This window comes from Ceratina calcarata, unplaced genomic scaffold, assembly GCF_001652005.2.
Source record: "Ceratina calcarata isolate Rehan_Ccalc_2016 unplaced genomic scaffold, ASM165200v1 scaffold53, whole genome shotgun sequence".
Lineage (NCBI taxonomy): Eukaryota > Metazoa > Arthropoda > Insecta > Hymenoptera > Apidae > Ceratina > Ceratina calcarata.
Genome location: NW_017176451.1, coordinates 607983 through 630989, shown reverse-complemented (window position 1 = coordinate 630989; position 23007 = coordinate 607983). Strand labels below are relative to the sequence as shown.

The window sequence follows — 23007 nt, the reverse complement described above, 5'->3', positions numbered from 1 at the left end:
TATATACACGTTTAGAGTAGTGACAATGAGAGAAAATACATTGACGATGAGCTAGTCTCACGACGAGTGTTTAAAAGTACAAGCGATTGCAGCCAACAAGTGCGGATAAGTTAACACGACCGTGGTTCGTTAACATTTACCTCTATATTGTTGAATAACTGATGAATAGACTACGGATTTTTACGCGTACATAGAAAAATTGAACAGAATTGCTCTTCGGTTCTAAAAACATGAAATATCCAAATCGATGTGTGCATTATAACATTTACAGAATTAAATATATTTCTATTTACGTATATTCTATTCCATTCGAGTGTGTTTAGGGAAATTTGATTTCGCATAAAAATCTGCAGTCTACCGATAAATGTAAACTATACAACATTCCGTCTTTAAACTAATCCCCGCTGTGAATCAATTTTCCAGCTAAACTATTTTATGCCTTTGCAAAAAGATGTACGTTCTAAGATCTTCTAGTAAAAGAACTTTTGCGAGAGAAGCGTTGAATAAGAAAGGAAGAAATGAGAAAGGAAAATAAGCGATACCCTACTTTGAGAATCGTGTTCAATGAGAGTTTAGGATTGTGACCGGGCGAACTATAAATATTGTATAGCTTCTGTACGAAGAATAATAATGGCGACGAGAGTAATCAAGCTGACATTTGAAGAAGGAAGAGATGACGAAGGGACAAAGATACGCGAGCTGATGGTGATGCAGCTACTGATATATATTTTTGAGATTGCAGTATAATTTTAGAAAATTGTAAGATTTATAAAGATGTAGCGAGTAAGAATACAAGTAGAGTACAGGTGGATGGGTACATGTATTTTTCCAACGCTATTTTAATATCATTTAATCGACTGATGTAAAGCTTGGAAGATTCTTAGGTAAAATGAAGTAGTAGAACTCGCTAGGTAACAATGATGATAATAAAAGGAGTGCACGCCACTGGAGGATGTATCATGATATACAGTTTTCAAATAATGTTAAAAATCTAAGATAATTAGTATTTATAACTATCGAGGAGAAATATTTCTTTTTTTCAATTCAGTAAACGATTAAGACATTCTGTATTGTGTACCCATCTGTCTCATGTAAAGTGATAGGGCTTGCAGATTCCTAGAAGACAGTTATTAATGGGAATTGTAATGGCAAAAGGAAGCAGTATTTTAATTTATATAGCAACGTTAATAATCTTGTAAAATATGTTTGTTTGATAGGCGAAAGAGAAATATGGACTTATTTAATAATTGCGTTTAATTTAGAAGAATCTATGCTAAAATTCTATGCAGGAAAAAACCGATATTATCGTATGTTGGTTGCGTTTCTCGATGATATTTCCATGATATATTTGTACATATATGTAACGTAATTTCTATTCTATATACTTATTAGATGTAATTGTTACAAACTTATTTAATCAATTATAGTTTCTCTTAACAATGATAAGTAACATCGTGCGAATTATCCGTATTTTATTATACTCTAGCGTTAACGGAGAAATAAACAAAAATAACGTGGAAAATTTATTTGCGAACACGAATGAATATATCCATGGGTTTCTAAATATTACATTCATCAAAGTAAGCCTAATCACAGTAATTGTGATATTCAATGAAAACTTTATATAGATATAAAAGGAATCTGACGTATTCTATTGAGTAATTTGTTAATTGTCATAGAAAGCAATAATTTGATGCGAGATTGGGACATGTGAGTTTTAGAATGTTGCGTGTTCAAATGAAGCAGAATAGAAAATAAGAAGTAGGTAGAAGATGATGCGAGACAATGATGTTCAATATTGTGAGCCATATTTTCTCATTGTGAATAAAGCGATGTAACGAATGCGCCCCAAAAGTAATTGAATAGTATGATATCAGAATAAAATTGACTAGCAAAGTATTAAGAGAATTATAGGATACCTCTATATTTGGAAGAACGAAACTACCGCTTATTTTTTAGTTGCTTCTTCGTATTTCTGTACGCCTTTGGGAAAATGTTAATAAAAATTTCAAAATAAAATCTATATTTAATAGTGCCCTATAACTGCCTTCAGATTCAATGAATGTTTGCATTAAATTAATAGATTATTTAACAAATATATTATTTGTATATCATTAGTACCTCATCTGTACCTTAGTATACAAATTCTGATTCAACTAATAGTTTAAAATGTTGCGTTTCAACTTGGATAAGAAGATTCCTATATACCTGTATGAGGATAAGGATTATAATGAAACATAACTTACCAAGAACTCCATACTGTTGTGGAGTAAGTCTTGCATCACCATCTGGGCCTCCTGGAACAGAGGATATAAGTGATGCTCGATCACTTATATGGCTCCTACTGCTAGCTTCACTTTTCCTTGCCCATGATGCTTGCGATAATGCATCTATACATATGAAAATACCATTACATATTTTGATTTTAAAGTCTAGTTTATACAAATTACATTAATTAGAAATTCAATGATTATATTTCACGTTGATAATTACCAAAATTGGAATTCTTAGCTGCAAATCTTTGTTTTAATTCTCTGAGAGGCCTTCTCGATGATGGGAGAGGATGTCTTCTTCGTCGTTTTAAAAACTGTGCCAATCCTCCTAATAGTAACGAACCTCCAGTAAGGCAAATAATGAGAATCTATAAATAAAATACATAAAATTATAATATGAAAACCTTGTTGCACTTCATTAAGTATTGAAATATTATACAAAATTTATGTACGAATATTTCTTAAATTAAAAGACAAAATACCGCAGTTAAAAAAAATTAGAAATAATATTCTTTTATACATTATGTAATGTCTAAATTAACGAATGTAAATATATATTTACTCTAACCTCAAAATTAGATACTTGCTTTTTGAGTCCTAGATAAGTTTATCGATGGCAGTGAAATTATATAACGTTTATACAATGAACTTAGAAACCCGTGCGCGTTAAAAATGGACATTGCAAACTTAATTGTTATAATACAAACGGAGATTTGTACACGGTTCGCACCAAGGGACAGACATTAATTTCGGATGGAACACTACATCGAAAAACTTTCGTTTGTGCGGTAAATATTCAAACCTAAGCAGTACGACAGTCTATATCATTCTGTTTATGTAAGACACGCGATAATGTGGATTTCAGTCCCGCCGCATATATTTAATGTATTATCTTTTCGTTGTAAACATATCTAATAGTCATCAGTACTAATGAATGCGCCATGACGGGTATTTGGCATTTTTTAAATTCGATTTTCACAAATTGTTTTGTATTTTTATACGTAAGTAATAGTATATATATATATATATATATATATATATATATGAAAATAAGAATCTGCATAATGAGGAACCACATAAAAAGAAACTTATGTACTAAATATCTGTGAAATAAAGAAATAACACGTATGATATCAAACAGTTGGATTTATCTACATACCAAAATACCAAAAATCAACGTCTTTTTCTGCGTAGAAAAATATTTTATTTTTAACAATAATTGCATGTAACCAGTATTTTCTCATCACATAAATTCTTACTTCACTTGTACTAGTAAACTCTTCACTAACGATGAATATATCATTCCATGTCATCCCAATCACACAAGTCAAACGTTTCATCATCGAGATCAAGTGACTCCTTGAATTGTTTTTCTGAAGGCTGATATTCTTCTGTAATACTTTCTAGTACACTTTCATCAATTTCTTTTATTTCATCCTCATCAATTTCTTTTATATCATCCTCATTATTCTCACGTTTACGTTTTCCGAGATTGGCATAAGAATCTAATGTTTTCTGTTGCGAAAGTGTTTGGTTCGAGACACCAACATCATGCAAAGAGAACTCTTGATCTAATCCGACTTTGTTTAATACATTCATTTTGTGTTGAATTAAGCCCCACAAATAATCATCTGCCGTACGGTGTGCGATCAAATATTGAATAACAACATCATCAGATTGACCGATTCTATATGCTCTGTCCTCTGCTTGACACAATGCCTGTAAAACATAGTGATTAAAAAAAAATCTAGCACCAAAGGTAGGAAGATAATATAAATAACAAGTACTCCAGGATTCCAGTACAGTTCTGCAAAGACTACTAGTTGTGCGGCCGTTAATGTGATTCCCGTGTTTGCAGCTGTAATTGATAGTACCGCTGCTATGCAAGACTCGTTAACTTGAAATTTATCAACTTGATGTTTCCTTCCTTCCGGATTTGTTCTCCCATCGATTCTAATATATCTAAGACATGCAAATAATGTTTGACTAAGAATTCTCTTCATGTATTAAGTATTACATACGCAATGATATAACTGTTACTTTGTATTCATGGATTCCGCAAGATCGCAGATGGCATCCAAAACATGGCGATGATGGGCAAATATAATACATTTTTGTTTTTTCGTGAACAGCTTAGAAATGTGTTCGCTAAAACATTACTATAAATGAAGAAGAATATCTATCATTCACGATATGAATATTACAAAACAATATTATTTACCATACAGCCTTAAGTTTAGCGGTGGAGGTTTCATTATAATACTGCACAAGAGTGGAATGTCTTGCAACACCCTTTAAAGTCGTGTTTTCCATCTTCTTTGACATTTCCTGCATTTCTTTAGTACTAGCTGATACTAAAGCTGAGTCCAGTATGATAACTTCTCTGAGATATTTTTTAAATTTATATCTATGCGGACTAAAATAAATCATCCAAATAAATTCGTTTCTCACCTCTTTTTTTTAGGTAATTGATATAAAACTTCGCTTTTTAGTCTTCGAATTACACACGTTCGCTTTAATAACAAATGCAATTCTTGCATGTTTGACGAACCTGAAAAATCCCATCCATATTTACCTTGTACTCCTGCACAATATCGAATTCCATACTCCTGATATCTGCATAAAATAATGATCTATAAGTTATACATCAACTAATATAATATCAAATATAAATTCGACCAAGACTACGTTACCCTAGAAATTTTGGTATTATAAGATTTATCTGAGAATATAATTCTATGGGTCTTGATAAAGCCGGTGTTCCAGAAAGTAAAACAACATGACAGGCTTTCGATGCTACTCTCAGTGCGACCTTGTATCTTTCAGTCTTAACATTCTTCAAAACATGTGCTTCATCCTATACATAAATTAATTTATGTAACAAAACTGTTCATCTGTATTTCATTCATATATTAGACCTACCAAGATAACAAAACCAAAAGCTTTGCGCTTAAAAGTATCAGCAGCTCGTATGAAGAGATCATAAGTTGTGATAACGATATCGCTGTCATCAATATAATCGTTTGTATTTAGGAAATGGGAAACGCTCTGGGCAGGCACTGATGGTAAAAATTTATATATTGTATCTGACCACTGATACCTAAAGTAGATGTAATTTTCATTAGATAAGTGTAATACTATATATCTATCAGTACTTCATTGTCAAACCTGACTGAAGCTGGTATAACAATGAGTAGAGGCCAATTTTTCCTGAAATAATGTGCTATACCCAAAGCTTGAATAGTTTTTCCTAAACCCATATCATCAGCAATCATGCAACGACCTCCTTTTGATATTCCGTAACTGAAGAGAAATAATTTTATATCATTCTGATGCTAAGAATCCTAGAAGACGTTATCATGTAGTTATACCATATTCCTTCTCGTTGAAAGGGCATGAGGTTCATTACTAATTGAGGATCAATGTCCGACAGATCAGTGTCTACAATTCCATCTGAACTACTTTTTTGCCTGAATATCTAAAATATATTTTAAATATATACATTTGTTTAATAATAATGTTTACATATAAATTATATTTGCATGTGATACCTCTAGAACTTTTTTTGGTATTCCATCAATTTGCACATCTGATTGAAAATTAATAACTTTCTGCATTACTTCTTCATAATCTTTCAAAATAAAATTCCAAGTTTTGGTTTTCATATCTGGAAATAAATATAAGTTATAAATAGTAATAGCAATATTTCCATTGGAAAAAATGATAGTAATAAGATAACATCGAATAGATTTTACCATATATTCTACTTGGAATTGTTTTCAATGCATCAATAAGTGGTTGAAAGTAAGCTGAAGTTTCCAATTTAAATCTTTCATCACTTATCATGTAACAATTTCCTTTAATACGACTCTTTGGTTGAAAAAATTGCTGTGGTGACATAGGATTAATACGATCAATCTGTTGTTTAAATTGTTTATTCTTCTTGTCAGAATTATTTCGAAACTTTGTTTCGAAAATAGCATACTTTGATGAATTCTGATTAAATGATTTATTGACTTCGGGTGGCCTATTTTCATTTATTTTCATACTGCTAGTGCTAGAAAAAACCTTACTACTACTGCAAGAAACATTGCTAGTAGATGACAAATTGGCACCTATATTTCCAAAGCTAGATAAATTCTTTTTCGCCTGTGCTTCCTTTTTACGTTGTAGTGCTAATAAACGCTTTCTCTCTACTTCTTCTTGAGAATAACTCATGTCTGTAAAATTTTTATGTTTAATTAATGATTGGATTTTAAACATATTTGTGGCTTGATATAGAAAGTCTGAATGTCATATTTGTGCAGAAATCAGATAAATCCAGTACTGAATTGGAAAACCATTGTATATAAAAAAGATAATTTCAAATTCTATCTAAAAATAATAAATAAATAATTTACCAACCTAGGTTGCAAAAGTAAATATACTTTTATCATGCACTTTTTATTAATCTTATACAATTAATGTAATATTATAAATATATATTTTTACAGGTTTTAGTTTGTTTTTGCTTTAATAACATCGATGACATTGTCTGAATTGCATGTGAATCAATGTGACTGATATGCAATGAGCAGCAATGAGACGTAAATATATTTGGTAACATGTCTAGGGAACACTACAAACCTAATTTGTAACTATTTCCGGTAAGTTCATTGGGAATTGCGATTCATGAAGAAAAGAATTTTCTTCAGATTTCAATTTCTATGGTCATCATCTATTTTCTTATTTTATTTACTATCTTATTAATTGACTTCTCTTATGATAAGAAACCAATTTTTGTTGAGAGCGTCTTTAGACGTCTTTCTCGTCTAGTTTTAATGATCTTACGAGTACAGCAGATACAGAAGAGCAGCAGAGTGTAGTTCGTTCATCTCAGATAAGTTTCTTCTGAACATCGCAAAAAGGATTTCACATCTAATTCCATCCTGATTCATATGTTTTGTGATATTGTATAAATACATGTAGCCTTTCATTTCTTTGCACAACAACTGAATTAATCGACTTCGATACATGATAATTAAGTTCTAAAACAATTACGATGACAACATCGAAGACTCCAGTATCGCGTATGTATTTAACGTCAATCAAGGATAACTAAAAGAAAATAATAATTATTGTTATATTTTAGTCGTTGACCATGAATTCGTCATTCCGAAAAAAGCGATTAAAGTACCAAATGATATGGCAAATTGGGAAAAATCGGAAGCATATTTTGTAAGGATTTTAATTGTAATCTTAAATATATGAGTATAGTATTTTGAAGTACATTTTTGTTTAGGAATACTTAGGATTCATTTTAGCCTTAAATGAAGCAGTTCAAGGAAAAGCTTTAAATGTTGAATGTCCACCAAGTCCTATAATAGAAAATGTTGTTCAAATGCTTAATGAGTTTGATGAATGGATATCTCAGATACCTCCAACTGAACAACCTCAACGTTTTGGTAACAAATCATTTAAAATATGGCATGAAAGATTGCAACAGGTAAATATGTTATACTATGTAAATGTTCATAAAATTTATTAACTTAAAACATTTCAGAATGGAATGCAGGAACTGCAGAAAGTATTACCTGAAAAGTATCATAGAGCAGTTCCAGAGATAGTTGAATACTTGATTGAGGGTTTTGGTAACCAAACTCGTATTGATTATGGCACAGGACATGAAATGGCATTTATAATGTTTTTATGTTGTATGTTTAAAATTGGGGCTTTTGTACAAGATGATAAAGTTGCTGCAGTTGTCAAAATATTTAACAGGTAATTTATCTCATACTTGTTATGAAGACTTCGCAATATTACACGTATCTGGGGATTAAAATAATATTTGTTTTTGGTAGATACCTGCAATTGGTGCGTAGATTACAGTTAACTTATCGGATGGAACCAGCAGGTAGCCATGGGGTGTGGAGCTTGGACGATTATCAATTCGTTCCATTTATTTGGGGAAGTGCCCAATTAATTGGTAATTGTTTATTTGTACGTTCATGTTTCCTGCTGCGCGGTACGTTATATAAATATATTTACATGAAGAAATATATATTTCAGGACATCCTCGTATAGAACCTCGTCACTTTGTAGAGCCAGACATCATCCAATCATACAGTAAACAATACATGTTTCTTGGCTCTATAGAATTCATCTCAAAGGTTTGTATACACTTATGCGCTACATAAGAGCTCTATGTGCTAACAATATTGAATACGACTTCAGGTAAAAATAGGTCCATTTGCTGAGCACTCGAATCAGTTATGGAATGTCAGTGCAGTATCATCGTGGGTAAAAGTAAATAGTGGTCTTATTAAGATGTACAGAGCTGAAGTGAGTATTATTATTAATGGTAGTTAATAAATTTAAATATAATAATGATATTTCGTAAACAATTATTTAATTTAGGTACTGGCAAAATTCCCTGTTATTCAACATGTTTTATTTGGATCTTTATTATCGATAACGCCGGCAGCTATACCTCCTGTTAAAAAAATTCATCAAACTAAATCTACAGAACTACAACCACCACAACCACCACCACCACCTTCATCTAGCAAGTAATCAGTATTGTACAAGTGCGCTTAATATTTGTTGATATAGTTTGTATCAAATATTCAATATTTATAATAAAATTGTACATTACTATAATTATGCTAAATATCAAATTAATTCAATGCATTATATACGATTACATTAATTTATTCGAATTTGTGATGTTTTAAAGCGTCAGTTAACTTTGAAGCAATATACTATTCACTGTAAACGAAATTATAATACATATAAGTATTATTCAGAATCTGTGAACTCCATATAATATTAAGTAGCTTAGATTATTTTTGCATTTTATCTAGTCTATAGATCATTTGTATATAAACATATTAGTCGTAGGTAGTAACAACAGTCCTTTGGACGTAAGTAAACACCACTTTAACAATAAAGATTCCTCTCGCGTAGAAGTCATCCAATAAAATGTACAAATCTACGAAGTGGAATATTCCTTGTGAAGTGTTTGAACATCTGCTGTGAACGAACGAAATGCATAAAATATATTTTACGGGAACATTTCTTCTTTTAATAGTACACCTTGCGAATTCGGAAAAATCCAGCGGCTTGTACATAGACAATGGGTATAATCAAACGATCCTATATAAAATTGCTAGTAAGGAACAAAGGCACATGGAGCGTAATTTATTGAATATTCTTGAGTTACCCGACCAACCAAGGAAGATTGTACGCAGATCATTGATGATGAACAGATCAGCATCGAAATTCCTGTTGAATATTTATCAGAACGTTTTATCGAACAACACGACGACATCAAATAATGAAGAGTACGGGAACATGGAAGAATTCAATTTTAGTGATCGATACATTAACATCATTGATCGAAGTGATTTGATTATGACGTTCGGTGCTCATAATCCACACTCGGGTAATGCATCTAAAATGAATCGAGGTAGAAGAATTTGGTTCGACGTATCGGAAATATCAATCAGAGAACATATCATCGCAGCTGAACTGAGACTTTATCAAAGTTTGAGCAAAGGTGTTGAGCTCAGGAAAGCCTACATCATAGCTATATACATAGTTGCACAAATGAAATACGAAAATCGAAAGAAACTCTACATAGATTCAACTAGCACCATGACGGATAAAAGCGGCTGGATAATATTGAATGTAACTCAAGCTCTTGAATATTGGGTGAAACATCCGAAAAAAAATCGAGGATTATATTTGGCGGTGTATCGCGATGATTATACAGGTCGCGTTATAAGGCCGGATGATATAGGTATCGTGGGTGTTTCAGGGGTTTCGGATAAACAACCATTTATGGTTGGCTTCTTTAAGAGTTCTGATATTCACAGAAAATACGGCACATTATCCAAACAGAAAAGGGATATTAAATTCCAAAATGATTATACAAATAGTATAAACATTAAAGATAATCCTTTTGTTAATCTTGTAATGAAAAAACAGAGAAAAAATATATGCAGCATTCGGAAATTATACATAAGTTTCAAAGAGCTCCAATGGGAAAATTGGATCATAGCTCCGGACGGATACGATGCTTACTATTGCAGCGGAGAATGCACTTTTCCAATGAACACTCATATGAATGCTACTAATCATGCCATTGTACAGACTTTGGTACATCTGGTGAAACCGTACGAGGTGCCAAAACCGTGTTGCGTACCTACTAAATTATCACCAATATCAGTAGTTTATTTTCTCGACGAAAGTAACATCGTGTTAAAAAAATATAAAAACATGGTAATTGATAGCTGTGGTTGCCATTAAATCGTTTTTAGTATCTCAGAAAATTGACGACTTTACAAGTTTCTAAGGGATAAAATATTAACAACATATCTGTAACAAAATATTTTGATAACAATATATATTATAAATTTATTCTTAAAATATACATAAAAAAGTAAATATACTTATTCTTAAAGATTAGGACGCTTCATTCCCTGAATAACAATTCCGTTTGATATGAAATTACTGATCTCTTTAGGGCTATAGTTTAACTCAGTGAGAATCTCTGTAGTATGTTCACCTGGTTCTGGATTTGTTTCACGCCATTTGGATGTTCCAGGCGTTCGGGATAGACGTGGAGCAGGATTTGGAATTACCAAATCATTATTTTCAGTCGTAAATGTGTTTCTCTCTTTATTATGTGGATGTGATGCAACATTGTCCAACTTTAAAACGGGCGTCACACAAGCGTCTGTGCCATCAAAAATGGCACACCATTCTGCCTGAGTTTTTTGCTTAAATATTTCTTCTAATCTATTTCGACTTCCCTCGAAATCATCAAACTGCGGTATTTCATCAGATGAGATACCAAGTTTATTTAAAAACAGTTCATAGAACTGAGGCTCAATTGCTCCAACAGAAATGTATTCTTTATCCTTTGTTTCATAAGTGTCATAAAAATGTGCTCCAGAATCTAATCTATTTGCAAAAACATTTAAAAGAAAATGCAAATTACAAAATGTAGATGAACGATTCAGTTAAGAAGTTCTTACATATTTTTGCCACGTGGATTTCCCCAAAGTCCAGGTATATTTTGGGATCTAAATAACCAGCTACCTAAGTATGCTGAGCCCTCTACCATTGATGCATCAATTATTTGACCAATATGACTTTTGTTGCGTTCAAACAATGCCAGCATTATACCAAAGGCACACGCTAGTCCACCACCGCCAAAATCTGCTGCTAAATTCACTGGTGGCGTTGGTTTCTGATCATAACGTCCACATAATGATAATAAACCTAAGAATTATTAAAACTAATTTAGATTTAAAAAATCAAAAATACTTGACTATAAACAGTTGTTAAATTACCTGACAGTGCAAGATAATTTATATCATGTCCAGCCATGCTAGCATATGGACCAGTTTGACCAAAACCTGTTAGCCTAGCATATATCAGTTTCCTATTTGTTTTCAGAAGCTCTTTTGGTCCCAGATTTAGTTTTTCCATTACTCCTACAGGACAATATTATTTTACTCTTTCCAGATAATAGAATAATAATAATAATGTATAAATTCAAAACGAACCAGCTCTGTAAGGATCTATAAGTACATCACTTTCATTACTTAGATTTCTAAATATGCTAGCACCATCATTGGTTTTTAAATTTAATGCAATTGACCTTTTTCCACAGCCAAGGGGATCATTGGTGAAAGATTCATTAAGCTAGAAATTTAAAGTTCAAGAACTGAGAAACTTACATGCAAAAAGTAAGAAATAACAAACACTACATTTACCTTGTTCACTCTAATTACTGATGCACCGAATTCAGATAATATCATCCCACAAAATGGGCCTGGTGCGAGACCAGCTAATTCTAAAACTTTTATGCCCTTTAGAGGCATATTTGTCTGCGATATAACTGTGTCGAATGTTCTGTAAACTTCAATTTCGTAGTAGTTCCCAAAGTCCAAGGACTACATAAAATTAATACATAATGTAGTTGTACAAGCATTGTGTACTCGAGTACAGTACGATACGAATGACACATTAAGATTATCCACGTACGAATGATTGATCACCAAAGAGTAAATGAGAGTGCTCAAGACCGGGATTTCGGCGTCAAGGCGCCAAGCGGTCTATTTTGGAAAGGATTCCACATTCCACTTCCACGGTGCGAGGTGCGAGCCGTTTCCTAATTTCTTTCCTGCTAAAAACATATATACATATGTTTACATAGCGATAGTGCCACCTATATGTGTTTCTAAACATGTGTTTATGTTTGCTATGTATCACGTAGGATCGTGGTTTGTGTTTGTATCGTTGAACTCTATACTTGTTGGATTGTTGGATATATTCTTTCAGCTGGGTTAACAGAATAATCGCGGAAACATCATGTCGAAAAGGCACTATTCGCAATTAACCCGTAAGAAAACAAACACATCCATTGGATCTAATGATTACACTCATTCTCAACCAAGCACGTCAAACTGTAATGGCATACCATCAAAATCTCTCTCTCAGCATTCAGTAGTCTCTGAAGAACAGAGTCAACTCACTAATAAGTTATTAAGATACCTTCTCATGTTAAGTAACGGGAAACAAGTTGTTACTAAAGCACGTATAGTAAAGAATGTTTTAGACAATCAAGGAAGATATTTTCATCCAGTGATGGTCAAAGTAAAAAATATTTTATCACAGGTAAAAGAAAAAATTCAATTGATCAAAACCTGATTTGAGATTTTAAACTGTTAAAAACTGTTTTAAACTGTGTTCAAATCATAGCCCCAAAACATTTGTTGAACTGCTGCTGTTGCACTAAATGAACATTATTATGTATATATATGTATATGTTAATAGATATTTGGAATTCAATTGGTAGAACTTGAAGGTAACAAGTATATACTAGTAAATGAAATTGAAAATAGGCTGCCACACATAGAGTCTTCTGCATCAGAAAAGAGCCAACAAGTATTGCTGTTTTTAGTTTTGACTCACATATTTATGCACGAACAATTGTGCACAGAAGGTAATAACTCTGTCTTATACACATCCCTGTTTGAAATCATATTCTAATATCTTTAAATATTTTTTTAATTATTTCAGGATCATTATCGAATTTTCTTGGAAACTTGGGTATTGATTTAGATAGGAATTATCATCCATATTTTGGTGATGTCAAGCATTTAGTATCAGAGGTAATAAAGTTGAGAGTACATTGGAATAGTATATGGTGAAAGTAGCATCAAATAAGGATTCATTTGTTCAGGTTTTTGTTGCTCAAAAATATCTTGATAAGATCACCCTAGAGAAGGATAGTGGAACGAAGATAGAGTACAAATGGGGACCACGAGCCGAGACGTTTTCTCGTCGTGCAGCTTTTGAATTCGTGTCCAAAGTAATCATACGTTTTTACACTTTTAGTATATAATCTTGATCTATATATATTAAATTTCTAATTGACAATACTAATTCTGTATTTTAGGTATACAACGGACGTCCACTAAAGAGCTGGGCATTACAGTATAACATTTTAACTGCCCATGAATCTTCGAATCAAACAGAAAGAGATGATTAAAACAATAACGAAGGATGTATTCTAGATTATTAATTTTAGGCAATATTTTTTGTTACTAATGTTTTATGTACATATATTTTCAATACAAAGATTTCAAAAAAATATGTTGTTAGTAATAATACCTGTAGTCTTGAAAGTAAAATGCATACTTAAAATTAGATTATTCCAGTTAGAGTATTATCGATTGCATCGAGCACAATTTGTCGATCGGATAACAATCGTCGCTTGAAAATTTGTTTCGACGTCCCTGAGTGCAACCATAAAAATGCCACGCGAGATTAAAATGTATGTATGCGGTCGCCGAGTCACAGCTGTAGGATTCGAAGGAATCTAAAACGTTCGGTTTACCCTAGTTTTAACTAAATCTAATTGGATTCATATTTTCTTCAAACGTTGCGCAACAAGACGAAAAAATAGGATCACTGAGAACATTAGCAATAACATACAATCACACAATTGAATTAAGTCAATCTTGTGAAAACCATTTTCTGCGAAACTAAGAAACAATACAGGATAGTCAATTATAAGCAACTATCGCATCTTTTATCTTCCTTTTTTGTGTGGAAGGAACGCCGCTACTGCCGAAAAGCACACGTTTGCAATTAACGCATTCGCAGAGCGCAGCAAGAGGACGGAGCGAACGCTCAGCTACAGCAATCAGGGGAAGAATCAGCTGGGACCAGCGAATCTGTGTCAGGCTGGGGGCTAAAGTAGCGCAAGGGTTTTACCGAATGCTCAGTATTCGGCCGTCCTCCTCGCTAGGTGGTTGCGCGGCGCGCGCGGATTCGCATCAACGTAATACCGCGCGCATTATCCTCCTCTTCGGCCACAGCTCGTATTGTTCATCTTCGCAACGCGCCGTGCAGCCTATCTTCAATCTTTCATTAACGTTAATCGTTACGGGACCATTGAACATTTTGTACGATAAAATCATCTATACATATTATATGTATGTACAAATATGTAAATTAAAATCGATTGGCGCAAAAACAAGTTTCATTTACAACGAATTCCGAGTATAACAAAATGGTATTTGGAACTATATGAAGAGAATATCGGTGACACGATGTTGCAGTTAAAACAAAGCAAACAAGATTGCGCGTTGGTGGAACAGCATTTAATCAACAAATAACGGTGCGTGACACCGTTTCTAAGGAATCCTGCTCGAGTTTATAAGTGATAATCAATAAGATGAACAGTGAAAACAACTGTTTGCTAAGTGTCTACGACTAAATTCCTGATTTGTCATGATGTTTCAACACTTCGCTGCCCGATAACTGTGAATCGAACCAGGAATATTAATCCTTTTTCAAAGAAAAGGACCAAGATAAAATAATAGATTTATCAGTGCATTGTTGCGTATATTGAATATTCTTAAGACACGCGCGAGCAATGCAAAGCTAATACCACTATCGTACAACAAGAAAGTAGCGGAAGCCGGTGTTTGGTAAAAGAAGCGCGCGTTAATTAGTTGTGAAGTGGTATTAACGGAAAGCTCGACAAAATGTTCAATCTCTACCAAAATTTGAACAAGAAAGATGAGGATCACAAAGAGCCAGTTGTTACTGGGCACGATCGGTTCTGGCAGGAACGGCCGAGGACCCGTCGGAAACGTCGCGCCGTCAATCGTAGAACTCAAAGCGCCATTGAACTCGATTCTGAGGCTGTGATTTCCGCTCGAGGCACTCTCCGCCGCGGAAGAAGCGCGAGCATCGAGGACGATGACAGCGATGAGGAAAAGAGCTACCAGTTGAGCAATAAAATCGACAATCTAGCCAAAATATTATTTAGTCGTGTGTCCGCTGCACGGAAGGAATCCGACGTCAGGTATCGTATTTCCCTTCCTTGTCTTTCCTTTGACTTTTCCTTCTGGTATTCTTATATATAGAAATTTGTCGAAATTAATCGTGTACATACCGGTTATTCATACTAACTACGTTTGCATGTACTGTATCGCGAAAGGAACATTACGCACGATCGATACCAGCCGGGATAACTTCAATTCCGGCGACTCACAGATTGCTTAACTCTCGACCTATCTCATGAATCATTTAAGTAAGTGCAGTACTTAAATGAGGCTTCTGTTTAGCAAGGTTTACAATTAGTCTGAAAAACTGGGTGTCAAGGAAAATATAGAACAATGCCAATCAATCAATTACGTGCAATGACATCCGAGCAGGGTCATTAAGTTCTCATCCAATGGATTTATTCAGTAAACTTCAATAATTTTTTTCTCTTTGGCGAGGAACAAATGCAATAAGCAGTATTGGAAGAAGCTTACAAGCCACTTAAACACCAAGTTCTCCTTGAGAAGAGACCCATGTACCCGCCCAACTTTTCCTCTTTAGCTTGGTCTTGCGCGTTTCGGTCTTCGCTTACGATATAGACGGATTATATTCGAATATAACGGGTATCCGGATATCTCAGATATCCGGTGCCAATTATTAATCTAAGGACTCTGGTCGTTAGCATAAGTCGGTGCAATATCCGGGATTTCAATCTCGCGATTAATACACGAATATCAATATCTGTTCTAATCGATAGACGTCTTTACGAATAAAATTCCTTATGCACTTTTGGATGACAATTTTCATGTGAACGAAAATTGAGAAAGGACGTTGAATGATAAGGGTGAATGCATGCATATTCTTTCTCATTAATTCGGTCTGTTTCAATTACTTTTTTAACGCCCAATTGATGGCTCCACATTGACAATGCGCGTCCAATTACTGCTCTCCGGTTAATATTAACATCGGAAATTTTGCCTGTGAAGCGACCGCTTATCGATCAACCCCTCAAGTATTCTCGACTCTTGATTGTATTGATACACACCCGCTATAGTTACCTATTGTACGAGATTGCACGAGCGAAAGTCTGCTCGCGATTATTAATTTACAGCACCTTAGGTAGGTACGGAATACAAGTATTTAGCAACCTGATAGGTACCTAGAGTTCGCGTTTGTACAGATGACTTTTGAAGGAGTTCAACCGATAATATTGCGTGTTTCCTAACGCAGAGTATCTGAATGTATCGTTTAGGGTAGTACGTGGCATAATCATATTTAAACCAGTCGCGTGAAGGCTTGTCTTCGACATTGTACGTTGGTCGATGGCAACGGAGACAAGCATTCACGATATAATAATAGATCGGCATTGTGATTGTTCGCAAAATGTGCGATCCCGAGGGAAACGAGTACCGGCCCCGCAACCACGCAGGTGAAATTATTTTGTTAAATTCCAAGGAAAGAATTAACGAGTAAGATGAAAGAAGGGAGAATAAAAATCCGAGAACGAGGAACGTGTTTATAGTCGTGAAATGTCGATGTTATTACAATAGTCATCTTACAATAGATGAAACCTTTGTATTCGTAGAGAGAGATGGCCGCTCACTAATAACGCTAACACAACTGATCCAGTTTGCAGTCGTTGGTGCGTGAATCCAATCTGTTATTGGTATCGCTTGAGAAACCGTTCACCGGAACCAGAAATAATACGTAGAACCAATTATAATTTTCCGAATAACGATGCTACTGATACTGATGGGTAATACTTTTTTTTTTAATTCGTTTTCTGTTCCTTTTTTTACGAAACAGATGCACGCTGCTCTAATTGTTGACTCTGTCCGCTTTGTATGTGCCGTAATATAAGAGAAAAAGAACGATTGCATTGTGGTCGTTTCATATATTGGTGATGTTAAAATGAAAATCGTTTGATGTAAAAGAATTAGGAACATGTATTCGAAAGCTTGAACGTAAGTTGAGTGTATGCTCGAAAATAGGAATGGGAGACACAACTACACAGCGCTGGGTCACGGACCATCCGTTTGCGAGGACGTTGGCGAGTACATGGAAATGGAAAAAAGGTCCCGAGACCGTGCCTTATCAATCTTTCAGGCTTATATTCGTAAAACGCCGCGCTACTCTCTTGTCAAGCAGCTGAACAACATCGGTAAACGTGAAGCTCATGATACACCTTCTTAATTCGTAATTAACAAAAAGATTTACTCGTTCAATTTGTTCCGTCGATGCATTTCAGGCTCCAGGATGGACAAACATTGGTTCACAGTAAGAGACACTTGCCTAAAGACCGATCGATTGATCACCTTAGCACCGTTGAGTAGAAATTGTCCATTGAGCATATCTTCGCTGGCGAAGAACGTTCTGAACGACTTGTTCTTGGCTTTGCAACATCCGTACATATGCCCTATATTTGACATTGATTTTCTCGAGTACGATGGTCAAAACTACGTGATCGTGGTGCAACCGATCAGTCAAGGCAGTCTCAAGGATTTGATATATGGGGTGAGGATACATATGAGTATATGATTAGTGAAATGAACATATCAATAATGCAAGATTGAATCCTTGAACGTATCGTTATATCTCTAATTAGATCGAGAGGACAGGATGGAACGAAGATTGGAGTCAAAAATACGGTTCCCGCGGCAAAGGTCTCCCATTGCCTCAAGTTCAACAAATGGGACGGCAAGTCTTAGAAGCCTTGGTGTTTTTGAAAGAAAGAGGGTTCCCAACCGTGACCCACTTGCATTCGGGTAACGTGCTCGTTCAAAACGGTGTCGCGCGACTGGCCGGCCTCGAAAATACGCTTCTCGGTTTTACCAGCCGAATACATCCATTGATCGTCTCCCGAATGTCACAGTCTATCTCGGTGGATATGCTATGCTTCGGTAAAGTTGATTCCCATTATAATTTAAATCGCCACTGTTGAATTTGAAAATAAATGTCTGCTTTCAGGTCATATGCTGTTTGAAATGTGTGCTGGTTACGAATTACCATCGTTCAAACCGAATTCTGTGCATCTGTCCGATCTTGAAATGTATCCACAAGTACAAGTCACGTTCTTTCTTTCTTTAAGCTTCTCTTTTTCTGTTATTTGCTTGTTTCTTCATTATTACACGTACTCGATTTCATTTTTCATGGGTTCGTATTTACGTTACCATTAACTGAACTTATTTTTTCGAGACGACCCATGAAAATAAACGAGTTCCACTCAATCCAAAATACTGATCGAAATTTTTTACTGCGTAGGTTGTTGAACTATTAAAGTTCATATTTGGCGACTCGTGTAATCGACATAAGATTGTCGAAGAGCTTCTCGTCCATGATTTGTTCAGAAACATCGATCTTCGTGAAATGCGAAGTGCTCCAGTCACGGTACGCACGTGCATTCATTTCTTATGAATGTAGTGGTTCTAATTGACATAATGTTTGCCCTTTTCTCATAGATATTTCGTCCAACGTTAACGCCGCCCATAATGAATTTACTCGACGGCATTAAGCGACAAACTGCTAATAAAAGGTAACGTATGATCAAACAATTGCTAAATAATCGAACAATTTTTTCTTGTTCGTTATTATATTTTGCTAAAGAATTATTTTGCATGCACAAACACACAGGCAGAGGTCACGCTCTATTAGCGATGTCCATTTGACACGCAGATATTGGTAATGACACGAAGGATCAGTTTATGATAAACTGAGTCATTGTTCTGTGTCAAAACTCAGATGCCGGCGTGTAACTTGTCTTTTTTTCCCGAATTACAGAATCCCGCATTTGAATACCGAAGACATCGATACCACATCTCGGCATAGACCAGACACCGTTTGCAACGGTTCTTTACTCGACGAGATATACAACGAGCTTTCAAACACGGCTTTATAATCCTGGGAACAAAATCTATTTTACCGTAAATTTTACCTTTAGCATATTCGTACGTTTCTGTACCATGTGCCAAAAATTATTCTCATCTTTACTCTGAGTAGTTATTCGATTGTAATAAGTTTAATATGTAAATAAAGTAAAGAAAAAAAATAAGAATTGTCAGAACAACGAAGAAAACGTATAGACAATAAAATGTGAGATTGAGACGAAAGGAAGGACAGATAAATTTCACAAGTGTAATTTATTTTTATTACTTAAAATATCAAAAAACACCCAAGACTTCCACGTCTGCGGAAAAGGTAGGGAGAAGCGGTAATATAGAGCTTCACAATGAATTCCGTCGACTATCGTTTTTTCGACAATTTTTTTAACACTTACGCTCATTATTCAAGTCGACGAAGTTAGAAGAAAAAAGAAAGAAACCGTTCTAATACATTTCAATCCATGTTCAATTTTTTATGCAAGCAACGAAACAATCAAATGAATATTTGGATTAATATAATTACATGATTAGGTAGAGACATGAGTATGTCAACATAAATTCAATACCATTAGAAATGTTACTCTCTAATGTACATAGTACATAAATCTATAAATATACAAATCACAGAATGAAAAAACTACTGCAGAAGTGATCGTGCTAATATGTAATCAAGGTATTTGTAAATGTAATATCGGTAATAAAAGTAACAATTATTGCTTCTCGATGACCTTTTTCGTTCAAACGTATAAACTCGTTTCAATGTCTTCTTTTTGTTTCTCTTAATCCTAAACGGGGTCACCGATGCTGAGCGGATCTCACGCATGTATACACGCGCGAGTATATTTGTATTGTTAGAAAATTTTTCATTATCAAATAATTTAATCAGTTACTTCCCTTACACAATTTATGAACCTCCAGCTTCTAACTCGCTGGCTGGTGTGTCCGGTTCTTCGTCGTTGTAGATGTTTTCCGCCATTTGCCAGACCTGCATTATATTGTCTTCTGATACTGAACATATCACCCAGGGTTCGTTTGGATTCCACGAGAAATCACTAATCTTCGCAGTATGACCCCCATGTATAAACTATCAAAATACAAAAGCCACCATAAATGAGCGTGTATTAGCATACTATTTGAAAAAACTTATAAGAGATGAAGTTACGTCATATTACCAGTAATTCGGGTGGTCCATCCTCCGCATCTTCGCTGGATTGTTCCTCTCCTATTTTACTAAGATCCCACACGTGTAGACGCCTGTCTGTACCGCTACTAGCTAAAATCGTCTCGTTATGAGGTGACCATTGAACTTGGAAGATCTCGTCTTTGTGGGACTCAAATGAATGTAATTTCAATTTAAGATTCCTCAAATCCCAAAGCGCTACCGTCTTGTCCGCGCTACCAGTCGCCAGAATAAATTCGGAATATGGGTTGAAACTTAAACAGTTCACTTCAGCAGTATGAGCATCGACCGTATGACTTGGTTTGCTAGTGTTGTTACATCTAATAAATAGAAGATCAATTGTTAGTGAGTTGTATAAGTATTTAATTTCTTTTTATATCGATAATAGATGATCACCTCGTGTCCCAGATCATTAACTTCTGATCATCCGCGACGGATCCGAATAAAGATTCATGCAATAAATGCCAAGCTACATCCTCGACAACAGCAGTATGTCCAGTGAAGATAGTTTTCGCATCTATCACACGATTTTCTTTAGGTGGTGCATTGATATCCCATAAACAAATTGTATGATCGTCAGATGCACTAAGCAAATATCCGTTTAAGTTTGGATTCCATGATAGTCCATATCCCTCCTTCTGGTGTCCTCGTAATCTAGTTTAAGACGTCAAGTTAAAATTAATAAATACACAAAGGAAATAGCGTAATTCGAAATCAAGCGCAAGTAGAGCAATACTATTTCATCAATGATATGTATGCTACGCATACCTCAGATCTGGTTGACATTCCCCATTGGGATCTGGTTTACTGGGATGTTTAGTGTAATCGAATACAAGAACATCACTGGACGGTGTTTTGGTTGCAATCACGCATGGATTCTGTGGCATATATCGCGCTCTGTTCACCTCTCCTTCATGATTTATTTTTATTTCGATTTCTATCTTTCCGCTGACTGAACCAAAGCCTCCGAATTCTCCTTTTTCATTATCATAGTGCGATGCATCGAACTGCGCATCCTCGTTTGGTAATTGTACGCTAGCGATAAGTAGATGATTTTGCTCATCTGAAGTGTGAGTGCCTAGAATCAGGCGATGTACAGAATAATCCTTTCCTTCTGGCCTAGTTACGTCTGGTAGCCACTGAGCTGTTAATGATGGCCATTCCAAGGCATGAGTCATGACCAGATCGTACAAGAAAGGAGTATTTTTTTTCCATATCTTGTATTCTTCATTGATAACCCTTTCCTCCACTGCATCGTCAAAAGTCTCTGTAATGAAATACAATTCCAGTTATTTAAAAATGAAAGTAATATTCAGGAAAATATGTATAATAATAAAAAAGTAAAGTTTTTAAGTATAAATTGAACAAATTCAAAACATAAGAATAGTTGATTAAAAAAAATGATGATATCTATTTGATACAGATGTATTGTAAATAGTAGGAATATAGAAATATTTTATAAAGTGTAGTAAAGAAACTAAAGGATCAATACTTTAATTAATGAAAGTGGTATCTGCTCTAAGCTAATATAACCTATAGAAACACAATTCTATTATACACGTTTTATTTGTTATAAAAAACGAATGATTTAAGAGGGTGCTCTCTACGTTTAATAAATAAAATCCTGTAGGCGTTGGTAAATGACTATCTTGTTTATAATAATGCACAAAGCGTCCTTTGAATAATTGACCGATTCCTTAATTACTTGAATTATTGAGAAAAAGTAACAAAAACATAAAGAAATCTATGTTATTCTTACCACCGTCTTTATCACCCATCGTTCCGTTTCCTTAAATCTTAAATATAATATCAGAATAACTAATAGTAAGTTTAACCCGCCAAAAGCTGCGAAGCCTAACCGGATTTCATTAAAAATGCAAGCGTACGCATACACAAAGAAACATGAATACCTACATATACATATATACGGTTGCAGCCCTGTATATATGCCTTAAATGTATGTCTGCATTTCATTGGATGACGATGGTGCACAACTACTCATGCGATACGTAACTTATATTTGTATTTTTTACAATAGGATCGGAAAAATGTAAAAAGAATTCTATGCTTTATCGATAAAAGAATACGAGAATATGTTTTGTTGGTGATAATATATGATCGAAGTGTGTAAAGTAACTTTTTATTTCATTTCTATAATACTTAAATCTGCGCATGCTTGTTAAAACCGGCAACATGGCACTTGAAAAAGATTAAGAAACAGTGGGAATTTTAAACTCTTTAACAGTGCGAAAATAGGATAATTGTTTACAAGTAATAAATATATTTTACTTAGATTATATCTTATTTTATAATATTTAAAATTTATAATATTTAAAATAATAGA

At 34.4% G+C, this 23007-nt stretch overlaps 8 protein-coding genes across 21 annotated transcripts in view; 4 read left to right on the top strand and 4 right to left on the bottom strand.

Annotated features, from left to right (window-relative positions):
• Miga (mitoguardin) overlaps nucleotides 1-3498 on the bottom strand; it is a 24446-nt gene extending 20948 nt beyond the window's left edge. For 2 of the 3 annotated variants that reach the window (XM_018030603.2, XM_018030604.2), the window contains exons 1-3: nucleotides 2861-2975; nucleotides 2494-2641; nucleotides 2247-2390 (exon numbers count right to left, since the gene is read on the bottom strand). In XM_018030603.2, the coding sequence (XP_017886092.1) occupies nucleotides 2247-2390; nucleotides 2494-2641; nucleotides 2861-2953 (385 nt within the window). In that variant the 5' untranslated portion in view covers nucleotides 2954-2975. Of the gene's footprint in view, nucleotides 1-2246; nucleotides 2391-2493; nucleotides 2642-2860; nucleotides 2976-3432 lie in introns of those variants that run through there. The other variant, XM_026816578.1, reaches the window with a different exon arrangement.
• A 34-nt stretch (nucleotides 3499-3532) lies between these two features.
• On the bottom strand, nucleotides 3533-6980 carry Marcal1 (SWI/SNF-related matrix-associated actin-dependent regulator of chromatin subfamily A-like protein 1). 3 transcript variants are annotated; one of them, XM_018030602.2, is made up of 12 exons: nucleotides 6900-6980; nucleotides 6029-6493; nucleotides 5825-5940; nucleotides 5645-5751; nucleotides 5442-5576; nucleotides 5196-5373; nucleotides 4967-5130; nucleotides 4725-4889; nucleotides 4495-4656; nucleotides 4314-4421; nucleotides 4061-4235; nucleotides 3533-3992 (listed from the first exon to the last, which is right to left on the bottom strand). In XM_018030602.2, the coding sequence occupies exons 2-12, from the start codon at nucleotides 6489-6491 to the stop codon at nucleotides 3573-3575; spliced, it is 2193 nt and encodes a 730-aa protein (XP_017886091.1). In that variant the 5' UTR covers nucleotides 6492-6493; nucleotides 6900-6980; the 3' UTR covers nucleotides 3533-3572. The 3 variants fall into 3 exon arrangements, with proteins under 3 accessions (XP_017886091.1, XP_017886089.1, XP_026672376.1); XM_018030600.2 differs by lacking the exon at nucleotides 6900-6980 and adding an exon at nucleotides 6678-6772; XM_026816575.1 differs by lacking the exon at nucleotides 6900-6980 and having other exon boundaries at nucleotides 6029-6161; nucleotides 6259-6340.
• A 10-nt stretch (nucleotides 6981-6990) lies between these two features.
• LOC108628586 (serine/threonine-protein phosphatase 2A activator) lies at nucleotides 6991-9269 on the top strand. Its single transcript, XM_018030606.2, has 8 exons — nucleotides 6991-7342; nucleotides 7405-7490; nucleotides 7555-7758; nucleotides 7816-8033; nucleotides 8114-8238; nucleotides 8322-8422; nucleotides 8487-8594; nucleotides 8670-9269. The coding sequence occupies exons 1-8, from the start codon at nucleotides 7315-7317 to the stop codon at nucleotides 8823-8825; spliced, it is 1026 nt and encodes a 341-aa protein (XP_017886095.1). The 5' UTR covers nucleotides 6991-7314; the 3' UTR covers nucleotides 8826-9269.
• A 9-nt stretch (nucleotides 9270-9278) lies between these two features.
• Nucleotides 9279-10631, top strand: LOC108628547 (protein 60A-like). The gene has a single exon (XM_018030542.2). It carries the CDS (start codon nucleotides 9441-9443, stop codon nucleotides 10560-10562), a length of 1122 nt encoding a protein of 373 aa, XP_017886031.2. The 5' UTR covers nucleotides 9279-9440; the 3' UTR covers nucleotides 10563-10631.
• Amacr (Alpha-methylacyl-CoA racemase) lies at nucleotides 10470-12400 on the bottom strand. The gene is made up of 7 exons (XM_018030557.2): nucleotides 12309-12400; nucleotides 12038-12217; nucleotides 11828-11966; nucleotides 11612-11755; nucleotides 11294-11540; nucleotides 10706-11219; nucleotides 10470-10631 (listed from the first exon to the last, which is right to left on the bottom strand). The coding sequence occupies exons 2-6, from the start codon at nucleotides 12143-12145 to the stop codon at nucleotides 10712-10714; spliced, it is 1146 nt and encodes a 381-aa protein (XP_017886046.1). The 5' UTR covers nucleotides 12146-12217; nucleotides 12309-12400; the 3' UTR covers nucleotides 10470-10631; nucleotides 10706-10711.
• Nucleotides 12231-13914, top strand: LOC108628560 (non-structural maintenance of chromosomes element 3 homolog). Of its 2 annotated transcripts, none has more exons than XM_026816583.1 (5): nucleotides 12231-12421; nucleotides 13169-13269; nucleotides 13347-13438; nucleotides 13510-13638; nucleotides 13726-13914. In XM_026816583.1, the coding sequence occupies exons 1-5, from the start codon at nucleotides 12333-12335 to the stop codon at nucleotides 13816-13818; spliced, it is 504 nt and encodes a 167-aa protein (XP_026672384.1). In that variant the 5' UTR covers nucleotides 12231-12332; the 3' UTR covers nucleotides 13819-13914. The 2 variants fall into 2 exon arrangements, with proteins under 2 accessions (XP_026672384.1, XP_017886048.1); XM_018030559.2 differs by lacking the exon at nucleotides 12231-12421 and adding an exon at nucleotides 12521-12941 and having other exon boundaries at nucleotides 13101-13269.
• A 128-nt stretch (nucleotides 13915-14042) lies between these two features.
• Slob (Slowpoke binding protein) lies at nucleotides 14043-20202 on the top strand. Of its 9 annotated transcripts, none has more exons than XM_026816577.1 (10): nucleotides 14043-15645; nucleotides 17191-17361; nucleotides 17597-17766; nucleotides 17854-18119; nucleotides 18211-18505; nucleotides 18573-18670; nucleotides 18867-18992; nucleotides 19064-19137; nucleotides 19209-19283; nucleotides 19383-19474. In XM_026816577.1, coding segments are annotated over exons 1-10 (1599 nt in total). In that variant the 5' UTR covers nucleotides 14043-15322; the 3' UTR covers nucleotides 19384-19474. The 9 variants fall into 9 exon arrangements, with proteins under 9 accessions (XP_026672378.1, XP_026672377.1, XP_017886143.1 ...); XM_018030654.2 differs by having other exon boundaries at nucleotides 14046-15645; nucleotides 19236-19283; XM_026816576.1 differs by having other exon boundaries at nucleotides 14044-15645; nucleotides 19209-19475.
• A 140-nt stretch (nucleotides 20203-20342) lies between these two features.
• Caf1-55 (chromatin assembly factor 1 p55 subunit) lies at nucleotides 20343-22559 on the bottom strand. The gene is made up of 5 exons (XM_018030660.2): nucleotides 22423-22559; nucleotides 21432-21930; nucleotides 21060-21317; nucleotides 20656-20983; nucleotides 20343-20567 (listed from the first exon to the last, which is right to left on the bottom strand). The coding sequence occupies exons 1-5, from the start codon at nucleotides 22439-22441 to the stop codon at nucleotides 20388-20390; spliced, it is 1284 nt and encodes a 427-aa protein (XP_017886149.1). The 5' UTR covers nucleotides 22442-22559; the 3' UTR covers nucleotides 20343-20387.
• Nucleotides 22560-23007: the final 448 nt, after the last annotated feature.

Excerpts from the sequence above, each read along its gene's own strand:
- Marcal1 (XM_018030602.2), bottom strand. The coding sequence starts at position 6,491 with ATGAGTTATTCTCAAGAAGAAGTAGAGAGAAAGCGTTTATTAGCACTA. Across the intron at positions 5,941-6,028 it reads AATTCCAAGTAGAATATATG|ATATGAAAACCAAAACTTGG; the intron begins GTAAAATCTATT and ends ATTTATTTCCAG. Across the intron at positions 4,422-4,494 it reads GCTAAACTTAAGGCTGTATG|CGAACACATTTCTAAGCTGT; the intron begins GTAAATAATATT and ends GTAATGTTTTAG.
- LOC108628586 (XM_018030606.2), top strand. The coding sequence starts at position 7,315 with ATGACAACATCGAAGACTCCAGTATCGC. Across the intron at positions 7,343-7,404 it reads ATCGAAGACTCCAGTATCGC|TCGTTGACCATGAATTCGTC; the intron begins GTATGTATTTAA and ends GTTATATTTTAG. Across the intron at positions 7,759-7,815 it reads GGCATGAAAGATTGCAACAG|AATGGAATGCAGGAACTGCA; the intron begins GTAAATATGTTA and ends AAAACATTTCAG.
- LOC108628547 (XM_018030542.2), top strand. The coding sequence starts at position 9,441 with ATGGAGCGTAATTTATTGAATATTCTTGAGTTACCCGACCAACCAAGG.
- Amacr (XM_018030557.2), bottom strand. The coding sequence starts at position 12,145 with ATGCCTCTAAAGGGCATAAAAGTTTTAGAATTAGCTGGTCTCGCACCA. Across the intron at positions 11,967-12,037 it reads CAGTAATTAGAGTGAACAAG|CTTAATGAATCTTTCACCAA; the intron begins GTAAATGTAGTG and ends TTAAATTTCTAG. Across the intron at positions 11,541-11,611 it reads AAATTATCTTGCACTGTCAG|GTTTATTATCATTATGTGGA; the intron begins GTAATTTAACAA and ends AATAATTCTTAG.
- LOC108628560 (XM_018030559.2), top strand. The coding sequence starts at position 12,636 with ATGTCGAAAAGGCACTATTCGCAATTAACCCGTAAGAAAACAAACACA. Across the intron at positions 13,270-13,346 it reads CGAACAATTGTGCACAGAAG|GATCATTATCGAATTTTCTT; the intron begins GTAATAACTCTG and ends TAATTATTTCAG. Across the intron at positions 13,639-13,725 it reads CTTTTGAATTCGTGTCCAAA|GTATACAACGGACGTCCACT; the intron begins GTAATCATACGT and ends TCTGTATTTTAG.
- Slob (XM_018030651.2), top strand. The coding sequence starts at position 15,323 with ATGTTCAATCTCTACCAAAATTTGAACAAGAAAGATGAGGATCACAAA. Across the intron at positions 15,646-17,190 it reads CGGAAGGAATCCGACGTCAG|AGAGAGATGGCCGCTCACTA; the intron begins GTATCGTATTTC and ends TTGTATTCGTAG. Across the intron at positions 18,120-18,210 it reads TCAAGGATTTGATATATGGG|ATCGAGAGGACAGGATGGAA; the intron begins GTGAGGATACAT and ends ATCTCTAATTAG.
- Caf1-55 (XM_018030660.2), bottom strand. Across the intron at positions 21,318-21,431 it reads GAATGTCAACCAGATCTGAG|ATTACGAGGACACCAGAAGG; the intron begins GTATGCGTAGCA and ends GTCTTAAACTAG. Across the intron at positions 20,984-21,059 it reads TTAATGATCTGGGACACGAG|ATGTAACAACACTAGCAAAC; the intron begins GTGATCATCTAT and ends TCTATTTATTAG.